This window comes from Moschus berezovskii, chromosome 1, assembly GCF_049115385.1.
Source record: "Moschus berezovskii isolate FMDL1 chromosome 1, NW_MosBer_1.0, whole genome shotgun sequence".
In the NCBI taxonomy this organism is placed as follows: Eukaryota; Metazoa; Chordata; class Mammalia; order Artiodactyla; family Moschidae; genus Moschus; species Moschus berezovskii.
Window position 1 is genome coordinate 156,680,033 of NC_142460.1, and position 14,818 is coordinate 156,694,850.

Below are 14,818 nucleotides of genomic sequence, written 5' to 3' on the forward strand. Positions count from 1 at the left end.
TAAAGAGCCTCTTGATGAAAGTGAAAGAGGAGAGTGAAAAAACTGGCTTAAAACTCAACATTCAAAAAATGAAGATCATGTCATCTGGTCCCATCACTTCATGGCAAATAGATGGGGAAACAATGGAAACAGTGACAGACTTTATTTTCTTGGGCTTCAAAATCATTGCAGATGGTGACTGCAGCCATGAAATTAAAACTTGCTTCCTGGAAGAAAAGCTATGACCAACTTAGTATATTGAAAAGCAGAGACATTACTTTGCCAACAAAGGTCTGTACAGTCAAAGCTATGATTTTTCCAGTATTCATGTATGGATGTGAGAGTTGGACCATAAAGAAGGCTGAGCACCAAAGAATTGATGCTTTTGAACTGTGGTGTTGGAGAAGACTCTTGAGTCCCTTGGACTGCAAGGAGATCAAATGAGTCAATCCTAAAGGAAATCAGTTGTGAATATTCATTGGAAGGGCTGATGCTGAAACTTTGGCCACCTGATGAGAAGAACTGACTCATTGGAAAATACCCTGATGCTGGGAAAGATTGAAGGCAGGAGGAGAAGGGGACGATAGAGGATGAGATGGTTGAATGGCATCACAAACTCAATGGACATGAGTTTGAGCAAGCTCCGGGAGTTGGTGATGGACAGGGAAGCCTTGCGTGCTGTAGTCCATGGGGTGAAAAAAGTCGGACACGATTGAGTGGCTGAACTGAATGGGGCCATGCTGCTCCAAGATTTCATTCTTACTGCTTTTGTCTTTCCTTTAAGAGTAGGATGGGATGTATAGGGTTCAACCTTCCTGGATTGAACCTCCCTTTTGCTCTTGGTTTCAGTCATATTAAGGTATGGATCATCTTTAAGTACTGCTCCCTTATCTGTGGCAATTATCTTTCTTATTTTCTGGCAGAGAACCTACTAAGCTCTGGCTCCCTCTTCAATCTGATTCCATTTACTGTCCTGTTAGTCCACTGAAAGTCTCTCTTCTTACTTCAGGTGATGCTCTGTATTTCTTACTTTATAAATATGGCATGAGAGACTGAAAACTACAGGATGCTTTGTTTACCACCTTGAAATGAGAAGCTACTCTATATTATTGTAATACTTTTGGGAAGTCTACTGAAGTTTTGTTTGTGGCCTAATACTTATTTTGCAAATAGTCTCTGGAAAATACACCACAAAAATATTTTCAGAGAATAATTTACTATGGATGCAAATAACAGGTTTCAAGTTCTCCTTTTTTTTTTTCCTTTTGGAGTTTCTGCTTCAAAAATTTGATGTTATCAGGACAGGTTTTTGGGGGTGGTGGTTGTTTTCTTTAAAGTCTGTTTGGTTGCTACGGGTCTTAGTTGCAGCACATGGGATCTTTAGTTGCAGGATCTTTTTTATTTTCAGTTGTAGCACAGTGGCTCTTAGTTGCAGCATGCAGGATCTAATTCCCAGACCAGGAATTGAACCCAGGCCCCTGGCACTGGGATTGTGGATTGTTAACCACCGGACCACCAGGGAGGTCCCTGTTTAAATTCAACTTTTGTTATCATTCTATAATGGAATTGTTTTCTTTTTATAAGTGAGTTTGTTCCATTTACATTCACTGATCGAAAAGTATTTATTTTAGTTCTGTCATCTTTATGCTGAATGGTGTGTGTTTTTCTTTTTTGTGCACACATGTTTTCTGATTGAATTAGAATATTTAGAGTCTGGCTTTGGTTTTTCAAGTGTTTATTTTAATTAATAGTCTTAAACCTCAACTTACCAGCTTTAGAGGGTAGCCGTTGAGGACCTGCTAATGAAACTTACACATATGTTTCTTCCTCCTCTCTACATCCCACTTTGAGTTATTTTTTCCAGAATGCTATGTTCTGACCCTATTCTTTATATTTAAATGGACTGAACACTCACTGTTATTTCTTTTCCACCATGGTAGCTCCATTTCTGGGCTCCTTATTTTGGCTCATCTCTGTTTTATGATTATGCCCTTTTTAAACAAGAGCTCATGGGTGCTTTATTCCTTTCAGTTTTTAGAAAATTCCCATTTGCGTTCTCATGCTTGAATGTCATCTTGGGTTAGTATAAAACTTTCTGTTACGTTCCGTTCCGTTGCTCAGTCGTGTCCGACTCTATGCGACCCCATGGACTGTGGCCTACCAGGCTTCTCCGTCCATGGGATTCTCCAGGCAAGAATACTGGAGTGGGTTACCGTTTCCTAAAACTTTAGGGTACAGAATTTCTTTCTCTGAGAGAGTTATAATATTGCTTCATGATCTTTTCCGGTATTCATTTTTACTGTGGCGGTCTCTGAGGCAAGGTTGATATTTTTTCCCCTCTTACCTGGTAACTTACATTTTTAAAAAGCTGAAAAAGTCCCCGAAATAATCTCTGAATTCTGTTAAATTCACCACACATCTATGAGGCCAGTCATTATCATATAGTGTGACTTCTGACCTTTCAGACTCAGGTCTTCTTTTATTTCAAAAAAACTTTTTATTATCTTTGAATTTTTTTTCTTTCATTTGTTCTGTTGTCTAGTATGTATAAGTTAGATCCTTTTTGTTTTCCTTACATATACCTAATTTTCTTTCTGATAATTTATTTTGTTCTTTTCTGTTTTACTAGATCTTTTAAGGTCTTTTTTCATATTCCTACTTTTTCCTTGATGGTCAATAATTATACACCCACAAAATGATTTTTTAATGGTTAAATGGGACTGAACTGTGTATATGTATGATAATTTTATTAATCTTATTACTTAAGATTGTCTCTGGTTTTTACTAATATAAACATCTGCACATGTTCTTAACGGTAGTGATATTGCTTCATAAGATCAGTAAACTTACCCCAGTTCCTAACTAATTAAGCTCACTGACAAAGAATTAAATCATGACTGTGAATAGAGCTGCTCCTTTGGGTTTTGATGATGTTGTCAACTCCTGGTACTTTTAGGCCTAGGGATGATACGGCTCCCCACCATTGCTAATTCTGGGTATCTGTGTCATTTCTTATTGGCTTCTCTAAAATCCTCCTATGTATTTGTAAGTTTGCTATCTGTTTGCTGTGTGTGTGTGTGTGCTCAGTTGTGTCAGACTCTTTGTGACCCCATGGATTGTAGCCTGCCAGGCTCCTCTGTTCATGTAAGTTGCCATGTAAGAAAACTGCAGTGGGTTGCCATTTCCTACTCCAGGAGATCTTCCTGACCCAGGAATCAAACCCGCATCTCTCGTGTCTCCTGTACCGGCAGGCAGATTCTTTACCACTGTGCCACCCGGGAAGCCCTATCTGTTAGCTACACCCTAGAAATTTATCCCACATATGTATAAAAGATTATTCACTGCAACCTTATATCTCTTAATATTTCACTATTTTCACTATAATGTCTGTGAACAGAGGACTATAAGATAATGGTGTAACTACACAGTGGAATATTATGCAGTTATAAAAAACTTAGCACATTCACTGAATATATTTATGGAATAATCTCCAATTTATTGATTTGTTTTTCCTCTAATCTTCAGTTATTCTTTTATTAATTTTTTCATACACTCAGGGATCCCCAGATATTTATGCTGCCTCATTTATAGCTCAATGATCATAAAAATAAGAGTATTTAGTTCACCATGCTGTTTTCCCAAGCTTTGTTGTTACTGTTTTTAGATTTATTGAAGTTTGATACAAAAAACTGGACACAGTGAATACATCTTGATGATTTTGGAATATGCATATATCTGTCATATCATCACTACAGTCAAAGCACTAAATATATCCATTACTTCAAGACATTTCCTTGTGTTCTGTTTTTTTTCTTTTGTAGGAACACTTAACATAAGATCTATCTTCTTAATATATTTTAAACTGCACAATATCATATTTTAACTGTAGATACTGTGTTGTACAGCAGGTCTCCAGAACTTATCTTATGTAACAGAAACTTTATAAAAAGTGTGGAAAAAGCTGGGAACCAAATAGTGAGTATGCTACCATATGTGTAAGAGAAAAAGAGAAAGAAAAAAAATGTATATGTGTATTTGCTTTTATACACGTGATGTGAAGTCGCTCAGTCGTGTCTGACTCTTTGCGACCCCATGGACTGTAGCCTACCAGGTTCCTCCATCCATGGGATTTTCCAGGCAAGAAGACTGGAGTGGGTTGCCATTTCCTTCTCCAGGAGATCTTCCCTACCGATGGATTGAACCCGGTATCCTGCATTGGAGGCAGACGCTTTACCATCTGAGCCACCAGGGAAGTCACAATATACACATACACATACGTATAAAGAGAGAGTGTGTGAGAATGGGAGGGAACAGGATGGAGCATCCTTGGAAAGGCACATAAAGTGGTAATAGTGGTTGCTTCTGGGGAGAACTGAGTAGCAGGAAACTTACTCTTTATTCTTTAATTTGAATATTAAATAATATACTGCCTATTCAAAAAAGTACTACATTAATAATAAGGATTAATTGAAAGCCTTACAGAAACAGTGACTGTTAAGGAACTGCTAAAGAAATCACTGGAAGATGAAAACAGCCAACAAATTATAGTTACTGAAATGTTCTAAGTACTAAAAGTCTTGGATAATTTAATTTCTTACCATGGTCCTTTTGTAGAAGTTAACTTCTTATTCAGAGTTGAATGCACAAAACCATTTCTGATAAAGGTTTGTTTTGATGATCATAATGGTCTTTATTATTTAAAAGAGCTTCAGTTCTCCTGTGTTTATAGGGTTTACTAACATCCCTAACAAAGTAGTATGACTGCAAGGTGATCTCCATTTTCAGAGGAAGGTACAACTTCATTAAAGGAAATGGCACATGAGAAGACTTTTCATAAAATCAGTGAAGGGAAGAGAAGACTGCTGGGGGAATATTCACACAACTAAAAGTGGGTTAAAATCACTCAGTTTTATGATATGGCAAAAATAGGAAAGGACTACTGGCTTGATTTTTTAAAGGTAATCCTAATGTGGTTACCCCTGTTAAAAAAGTTCAGAAGACACAGGGAAACTCAACTCACCCTTCCTGGAACTGTGCTTGGGCAGACTCTTCTGCTACAAGGGTCTCATACTCTTCAGCAGCAAACCTGTCCCAGTCGGAGGGCTCAGGACTATCATTCTCAACATCCTGATTGGGAAGGGGATGGCCACAGGAAACAGAATCAAAAACAAAAATTGGAGATAGGTCATCACAAATGTTTTACATCCTGAAAAAACCTATGTGAAGAATGTTTCATTTGACCCCATGGACTGTACAGTTCATGGAATTCTCCAGGCAAGAATACTGGAATGGGTAGCCTTTCTCTTCTCCAGGGGATCTTCCCAACCTAGGGATTGAACCCAGGTCTTCCACATTGCAGGAGGATTCCTTACCAGCTGAGCCACCAGGGAAGTCCAAGAATACTGGAGTGGGTAGCCTCTCTCTTCCCAACCCAGGAATCGAATTGGGGTTTGCTACATTACAGCCTGATTCTTTACCAACTGAGTTATCAGGGAAGCCCTTAACATGTTAAAAGAGGTACTAAAGTCACACTCCTAAACTGATTTTCTACACCTTGAATCACAAAATTATTAAGGACTGTTCATTAGCTGGACTGTTTGGGTCTAGATTCTTCAGCCTTGTAATCAGAGACTTTTCTGTAGCCCCTTCTCCTCTTGCACTTGGCACAGAAGCAATCTGGAGTGACCTGTGGTTTGCATATGCCCACTGGAAATGTGGCTTCCCTGGTGGCTCACATGGTAATGAATCTGCCTGCAATGCAGGTTACCTGGGTTCGACCTCTGGGTTGGGAAAATCCTCTGGAGAAGGAAATGGCAACCTACTCCAGTATTCTTTTATTATTATTTTTTAATTGAAAGATAATTGCTTTACAGAATTTTGTTGTTTTCTGTCAGACCTCAACTTGAATCAGCCATATACTGCTCCACTGTTCTTGCCTGGAGAATTCCATGGACAGAAGCTACAGTCCATGGGGTCACAGAGAATCAGACACGACTGAGTGACTGAAACTTTCAGGTATAACCTGAAATATACCATCCCTTCCTCTAGCGAATTTTTATTGCTTCCTTCACAGCCAGCTTGGATACCCTGCCATCTGAGTTACCTTCTGAGAAACAGCCCTTCTCCCCTAGTCATTCCCTTCATTGTACTCTGTATGCTTGGTTGCCACCTTCTGTTCTGCTGTCTCTGTCATCTCTATATACCCGTTCTTTTTATATACTGAGTTATCTCTATATAACCCCCAGTGTCTCTTCAACACAGTACCTGGAATTTCCTGAGCACTTACTGATAGCATTCTTTGCAGATCAGAATGTTGATAATTACTACCTCTCAGAAAAAAGGAAAATTTAAAGTAAAATTTGTAATACAAATAAAAAAATGAAGGGGGAAACGGTATATATTTTCTTTTCCTTCTACAATACAGACTGCATCTTAGATTATATGTTCTAGGTAAAATGATGTTTTTCCATAAAGAAATTAGGTTAACATTGCCCTAGGATTTAAGGTTAGTTAAGGCGTGCTGTGATTCATGGGGTCGCGGAGAGTCGGACACGACTGAGCGACTGAACTGAACTGAACTGAACTGAAGGTTAGTTATTCTAGAAGAACGTAAGTACCTTAATACTGACTACACAATGTGTTAATTACGATAATCCATTTGAAGAACTTCAACCCATCTTTTAAACATGTCTGAAATTGCTATGCATCTTAGATTTATAATTGCTTTTTCTTGCTTTAAGGTATATAAAATAATGGGACATTTTAAGCTCAATGAAATATAATACTGACTTTAGGCTAGTGATAATGTACCTTGATATGCTCCAAGTTCTGGTGCAGAGTATTTGTTTTTAGAAGCTGGTCCTTGTATTCTTAACTACTAATATTTAGGTCAGTTATGCAACATATGGAAGATAAAAGACTGAGGAAGTTTCCTGTAGTGTACTCAGTCAGTTCTTTTCCATCAATATAGTTTTTATTCTTTAAACAGGAATAGAAGGAGAAGTGGTGATATTCTGCTTTTTGTTTGTTTGGTTTTTTCCTGGATGTGGGTTTTCTCAGAGTCCACAGGTTTTTGTGTATGGGGAAGGCAGCTCATGGCTCTTCAGCTGTAGAATGACTTCAAACTGATGTCATGGACAGTCATCATTACCGCTTGAAAAAGTATTACATTTATCTGAAGGTTGTCTATCTTGGAGGGCATCTAGTTTTCATTACGATGCCATCCCGAAATTGAATGGTACAGTTAAATCAAGCCCAGTATATTCTGTAACAGAGATGTATCTATTGATGTAGTTTTTGAAAGTGAGAAAGACAATTACTTCAAAATTTTCAGTAACCAGTTTCTATTATATGGAAGTACACAAAACACACGATTCATTCAATGAAAGGTAGGTGCAGGTTATTACCTACACTTGAAGATTAGCTATGGGAAGAGATGGGCTCTAAGTCCTTTATTCTTTCTTTTCAGTATGTTATGAAATGTTTTAAATGTAAGCCTTTTTAAATACCAAAATTCCTGCAGACAAAGGCCACTTTTATCTGAAGCATACAACCCCTGATATTGCATCCCTCAAACAGAAGTTAAAACTATACTGGTACCTTCTGGACTGCAAAGGGATCTCTCTGTTCATGGTCTAAGTATTTCTCCAGATTAAAGAAAGTGTCATAAAAGATGTGAGCCATTCTGCATCTCTTCAGGTCTCGTAGAGTTATTTTGCCTGTGTAAGAACAAATCTGGTAAATTTCAAAGGCTTTTTTTGAAGTGAAAAAAAAAAAAACTTTTACTGAAGTTTAAAAGGATATATGCATATGCTTATTTGATTATAAAAATTTGATGTTTTCTGAGGTAAAGTGCATATAAAATTCACCATTTTAACCATTCTAATGCTTTTTCGTACATTCACAACGTTGCACAAGCATCACCACGATCACGTTCTGCAGCATTTTCTTCACCTCCAAAGGAAACTCTGTGCCCATCAAACAGTCTCACTCCCCTCCCCTCTGCAGTCCTCCCCAACTGGCTACCACTAGTCTGCTTTCTGAATTTGCCATTAATTGTTAGTTCTATTCTAACAATAAAGGAGAAACTTAAATACTTCTGTATTTGGAAAGTCTGTATGGAAGACTCTGGGAAATTAAATAATTTACAGCAATCCAGGATTACAACCCCCACTCTGTTATGTAGATGGACAGTGCAACTTGGCTCTTTATTCCATCTTACCATCGCTGGCTGGCTTCACCAGGTCAAGCATCTGGCACAACAAATCATGGAATGGCAAGGGCTCAATGCCCATGGCTTCCATCCGTTCACACTGCTCCTCGTAGAAATATTCCAGCTCGTACATGGAGAGCACTCCATCCCCATCCACATCCATACAGCGGAACCAGTACTCAATGCTAGGAGGTAAGGATACTCATTAGCAATGGCCTGTTAAAGCTCTTTTACTCACTCGGATTTATACTGTTTGTTTCTTTTAAAAGTTATATATGGGTATACTTTAGACTTAGACATAGTTTTACAATATTTATTAGAAAAAATGGCAGTCATCTTTTTTTATTTTCTCTTCCCTAGATCCAAGCATTTTCAACACTTGCATATTTTGGTTTTTATCTTTAAATTTCAGTTAAGATGTCTATATTGTTCCTTTCTTGTATTTCTGATTTAAGGGCTGTGGTTTAATTTTGCACTATGAAAGATGAGGTTTCGGCTCTTTTGCTATTCATTCCACCTTACCAACATGCCCTTTCTAATGTCTTCAGTTCATTTCAGTCGCTCATTCGTGTCCGACTCTTTGCGACCCCATGAATCACAGCACGCCAGGCCTCCCTGTCCATCACCAACTCCCGGAGTTCACTCAAACTCATGTCCACAGAGTCGGTGATGCCATCCAGCCATCTCATCCTCTGTCATCGCCGTCTCCTCCTGCCCTCAATCCCTCCCAGCATCAGTCTTTTCCAGTGAGTCAACTAGTTGTATGAGGTAGCCAAAGTATTGCAGTTTCAGCTTTAGCATCAGTCCTTCCAATGAACACCCAGGACTGATCTCCTTTAGAATGGACTGGTAGGATTTCCTTGCAGTCCAAGGGACTCTCAAGAGTCTTCTCCAGAACCACAGTTCAAAAGCATCAATTCTTCGGCGATCAGCTTTCTTCACAGTCCAACTCTCACATCCATACATGACCACGGGAAAAACCATAGCCTTGACTAGACGGACCTTTGTTGGCAAAGTAATGTCTCTGCTTTTTAATATACTATCTAGGTTGGTCATAACTTTCCTTTCAAGGAGTAAGCTTCTTTTAATTTCATAGCTGGAATCAGAATCTGTAGTGATTTTGGAGCCCAAAAAAAAATAAAGTCTGACACTGTTTCCACTGTTACCCATCTATTTCCCATGAAGTGATGGGACCAGATGCCATAATCTTTGTTTTCTGAATGTTGAGCTTCAAGCCAACCTTTTCACTCTCCTTTTTCACTTTCATCAAGAGGCTTTTTAGTTCCTCTTCACTTTCTGCCATAAGGGTGGTGTTATCTGCATATCTGAGGTAATTGATATTTCTCCTGGCAATCTTGATTCCAGCCTGTGCTTCTTCCAGCCCAGTGTTCCTCATGATGTACTCTGCATAGAAGTTAAATAAGCAGGGTGACAATATACAACCTTGACGTACTCCTTTTCCTTTTTGGAACCAGTCTGTTGTTCCATGTCCAGTTCTAACTGTTGCTTCCTGACCTGCATACAGGTTTCTCAAGAGGCAGGTCAGGAGGTCTGATATTCCCATCTCTTTCAGAATTTTCCACAGTTTATTGTGATCCACACAGTCAAAAGCTTTGGCATAGTCAATGAAGCAGAAATAGATGTTTTCTGGAACTCTCTTGCTTTCTCCATGATCCAGCAGATGTTGGAAATTTGATCTCTGGTTCCTCTGCCTTTTCTAAAACCTGCTTGAACATCTGGAAGTTCACAGTTCACATATTGCTGAAGCCTGGCTTGGAGAATTTTGCGCATGACTTTACTAGCGTGTGAGATTGGTATTGCCTTTCTTTGGGATTGGAATGAAGAAGGACCTTTTGCAGTCCTGTGGCCACCAATGCCTTAGCATAGATAAATTACTCAACATTCAGAGTTTATAACTTTACATCTTCCTTATATCTCTTTTATTTGTTTAGTTTTGGGATATAGTACATTTTACTAATTCAATGAATTCAAAGACTTCTGCCAGTTTTCTATGTCCATAATCAGTCCCATTGGGTATTCTATCAATTGCATTTCCTTGAAATCTTTTTCAGTTCCTTCTGAACTGGTTGATCTCTAGGCCTGATTTATAGTTTCACCCTAGGGATTCCTTTCACCTTTCTCCTGTTTCTTATATCTCACATTTTCCTCATTCTTGGTTTGCTTCCTTGTTTGGTATAACACATTCTTCAGTAGCTTCCTAAAAAAGGAAGCATACCAGGTACATTTTTTAGATGTTAGAACACTGAAAATACCCTTTATCTACCCCCTAATGTGGTTGGTAGGGGGGTAGATAAAGGGTATTTTCAATGTTCTAACATCTAAGAAAAAAATGGCAGAAAGTGAAGAGAAACTAAAAAGCCTCTTGATGAAAGTGAAAGAGGAGAGTGAAAAGGTTGGCTTGAAGCTCAACATTCAGAAAACAAAGATCATGGCATCTGGTCCCATCACTTCATGGGAAATAGATGGGAAAACAGTGGAAACAGTGTGAGATTTTATTTTTTTGGGCTCCAAAATCACTGCGGATGCTGATTGCAGCCATGAAATTAAAAGACGCTTACTCCTTGGAAGGAAAGTTACAACCAACCTAGATAGTATATTAAAAAGTAGAGACATTACTTTGCCAACAAAGGTTTGTCTAGTCAAGGCTATGGTTTTTCCTGTGGTCATGTATGGATGTGAGAGTTGGACTGTGAAGAAAGCTGATCGCCGAAGAATTGATGCTTTTGAACTGTGGAGCTGGAGAAGACTCTTGAGAGTCCCTTGGACTGCAAGGAGATCCAACCAGTCCATTCTAAAGGAGGTCATTCCTGGGTGTTCTTTGGAAGGACTGATGCTAAAGCTGAAACTCCAATACTTTGGCCACCTCATGCGACGAGTTGACTCACTGGAAAAGAGTCTGATGCTGGGAGGGATTGGGGGCGGGAGGAGACAGGGATGCAGAGAATGAGATGGCTGGATGGCATCACAGACTCGATGGACGTGAGTTTGAGTGAACTCCGGGAGTTGGTGATGGACAGGGAGGCCTGGTGTGCTGTGATTCATGGGGTTGCAAAGAGTCAGACACAACTGAGTGACTGAACTGAACTGAACTGAATGTGGTTGGTATTTATAGAATTATGGCTTGATGGTTCTTTCCTTGAGAATTTTAAAGGCACTGATTCATTGTCCTTCATTTATCCACTGTTGTTGAGAAGTCTAAACTCACTGATCCTTTGACTGCAACCTGCTTGTTTTTTTCCCCTTTGAAGCCTACAGAGGTTTCTGAGTTCCTGGTGTTTTAAAATAAAACTGATGAAGTGCCTTGGTCTAGATCTAATTCACCTTTGCTGGGCTCAGAGCCTCCTCAGTTTCTTAACTAGTATTCTTAAGTTCATGGACATTTTCTTAAAATTTTTAAATTTCTTCTCTGCTTCTTTTTTCTCTTATCCACTCTCTTTCTGGAATTCTTGTTATTCAAATCAGCATGGTCCAATATGGTGACTGCTAGCTATATGTGGATAATACAACTTGAGATGTCTTTTTTTACAAAAAAATAAATGTTTTTTTCTGTTAATTTTTATTTATTTATTTGGCTGTGCCGGATATTAGTTGCAGCATGTGTGATCTAATTCCCTGACCAGGGACTGAACCCAGTTCCGCTGCATTGGGAATGCAGAATCTTAGCCACTGGACCACCAGGAAAATCCCTGGGATGTCTTTAATTGCAAATACAGATTTTGAAGACTTTGTAAAAAAAAAACAACAGTAAAACATCTTATCAATACTTTTATACTGGTTACATGTTGGAAAAATATTTTATATATATGGTATTAAATAAGAGATGTAAGTAAAATTAATCCTATGTTTCTTTTTACTTTCTTACTGTGGTTAATTTTACTTAAAAATTTTAAAAATATTTAAAGTAAAAATTGTATGTGAGGGATTGCGGGCAGGAGGAGAAGGGGACGACAGAGAATGAGATGGCTAGATGGCATCACCGACTTGATGTACATGAGTTTGAGTGATATCCAGGAGTTGGTGATGGACAGGGAGGCCTGGTGTGCTGTGATTCATGGGGTCGCAAAGAGTCGGACACGACTGAGTGACTGAACTGAACTGAAGATATATAACAAAATAATGTGATATAGACAGTGAAACAATTACTACAGTAAAGCTGCTTAACATAGCATCTCCCCACAATATTACTATTTTGCAGGACAGTAGGGATGGAGAAGGAAATGGCAGCCCACTCCATTGCTCTTGCCTGGAGAATCCCAGGGATGGGGGAGCCTGGTGGGCTGTTGTCTATGGGGTCGCACAGAATCAGACACGACTGAAGCGACTTAGCAGCAGCAGGGATGTAGAGGACCTGAAATGTAACCTCTTAAGTGAATTTTCAGCATTTAAAACAATATTATATTAAATGTATAGTCATTATATTGTACATTAGATCTCTAGATTTATTTATCCTGTATAACTGCAACTTTGTACATTGGGTCAGCATCTCCTCTTTTCCCTCACACCCCTAGCCCCTGGTAACCACCATTCTATTTTATGCTTCTATGAAGTAAGACTTTTTTTTAATTCCCATATAAGAGATGATGTAATATTTGACTTCCTGTGCCTGATTTATTCCACTTAGCATAATATCCTCCAGGTTAATCCATGATGTAAATGACAGGATTCCCTCCTTTTTTGAAGACTGAATAATATTCCATTGTGTGTATATACATATACCACATTTTATTTATCTATCTATTCTGTGAGAGACATTTAGCTTGATTTCATATAATGCTGTAATGAACAAGGGAGTTCAGGTAGCTCTTCAAGAGACTAATTTCAGAGTTCTGGTTCAAGATGGTCAAATACGAACTTGCCTTCTCCCATGGACATACCTATATAGCTACATATGGACCAGTTTCTTCTGAAAAAACCCTAAAAACTAGCTGAGTGACTTCTACATTATTAGAAAAATGAGAAAAAACTCATATTTAGTGGATAGGAGATGCTAAGACACAATCTTGCTGTAAACCCCAGCACACTGACCCACAATGAGGAGGAAACTGGAAATCCAGAGTTTCTCCCCACCCGATGAGCAAAGAGTTTGAATCCCATGCTGTGAACCCGAATTTTAAGACCTACAACTGAGACAACTACCCTCAAATCTAGCTTTTTTCCTTCCTTTAAAAAAATTGAAGTATAGTTGACATGTAATATTATATTAATTTCAGGTGTACAACATAGTGATTTGACATTTGTATACATTATGAATTGGTCACCAAGATAAGTCTAGTAACCATCTGTTCAGTTCAGTTCAGTTGCTCAGTCGTGTCCGACTCTCTACGACCCCGTGAATCACAGCATGCCAGGCCTCCCTGTCCATCACCAACTCCCTGAGTTCACTCAAACTCATGTCCATCGAGTCGGTGATGCCATCCAGTGATCTCATTCTCTGTCGTCCCCTTCTCCTCCCGCCCCCAATCCCTCCCAGCATCAGAGTCTTTTCCAGTGAGTCGACTTGTCTCATGAGGTGGCCAAAGTATTGGAGTTTCAGCTTTAGCATCAGTCCCTCCAATGAACACCCAGGATCGATCTCCTTTAGGATGGACTGGTTGGATCTCCTTGCAGTCCAAGGGACTCTCAAGAGTCTTCTCCAGCACCACAGTTCAAAAGCATCAATTCTTTGGCGATCAGCTTTCTTCACAGTCCAACTCTCACATCCATACATATTACCGAAGTTATTACTATATTATTGACTATATTCTCTATTCTATACATTACATCCCTGTGCTTTATTTATTTTATACCTGGAAATTGGTACCTCTTCATTCCCTTCGTCTGTTTTATCCAACCATGCGTTTACCCTCTGAGGACCTCTACTGTGTTCTCTCTATTGGTGTTTGTGTTTAGTTTGTTTGATTTTTAAATTACACATATAAATTAAATCATATAGCATTTGTCTTTCTCTTTAGACCTATTTCACTTAGCATAATACCCTTAGAGTCCATTCCTGTTGTTTCAACTGTCAAGCTTTCATTATTTTTTTATGGCTAAGTAAAATTCCATTGTGTGTGTGTATCACATCACCTTTATCCACTTATCTATTCATGAATACTTAGGTTACTTCCATATGTTGGGTATTGTGAATAAAGCTGCAGTGAATGTTGGAGAGCATATATCTTTTCAAATATTTTATTTTCTTTGGGTAAATACCTAGAAGTGAAATTACTGGATCATATAGCAGTTCTGTTTTTAATTTTTTGAGGAATGTCTACACTGTTCCATAGTGGCTGCACCAATTTACATTCTAACCAGCATAAGGGTCCCCTTTTCTCCATATCCTTGCCAACACTTGTCATTTGCTGTTTGTTTGATAACAGTCATTCTGAAAGGTGTGAGGATAGCGCATTGTGGTTTATATTTGTACTACACTGATGATTCAGTTCAGTCGCTCAGTCGTGTCCAACTCTTTGCAACCTCATGAATCACAGCACACGAGACCTTCCTGTCCATCACTAACTCCCGGAGTTCACTCAAACTCACCTACATTGAGTCAGTGATGCCATCCAGCCATCTCATTTTCTGTCGTCCCCTTCTCCTCCTGGCCCCAATCCCTCCCAGAATCAC

The 14,818-nt window shown here is 38.9% G+C and overlaps 1 protein-coding gene across 3 annotated transcripts in view; it reads right to left on the reverse strand.

Moving 5' to 3' along the window:
* Positions 1–14,818, reverse strand: part of PPP2R3A (protein phosphatase 2 regulatory subunit B''alpha) — a 254,163-nt gene that overhangs the window by 22,793 nt on the left and 216,552 nt on the right. For all 3 annotated transcript variants that reach the window (XM_055413269.2, XM_055413262.2, XM_055413274.2), the window contains 3 exons: positions 8,201–8,376; positions 7,579–7,697; positions 5,000–5,106 (listed from right to left, as the gene is read on the reverse strand). In XM_055413269.2, the coding sequence (XP_055269244.2) occupies positions 5,000–5,106; positions 7,579–7,697; positions 8,201–8,376 (402 nt within the window). The remainder of the gene's footprint in view (positions 1–4,999; positions 5,107–7,578; positions 7,698–8,200; positions 8,377–14,818) is intronic.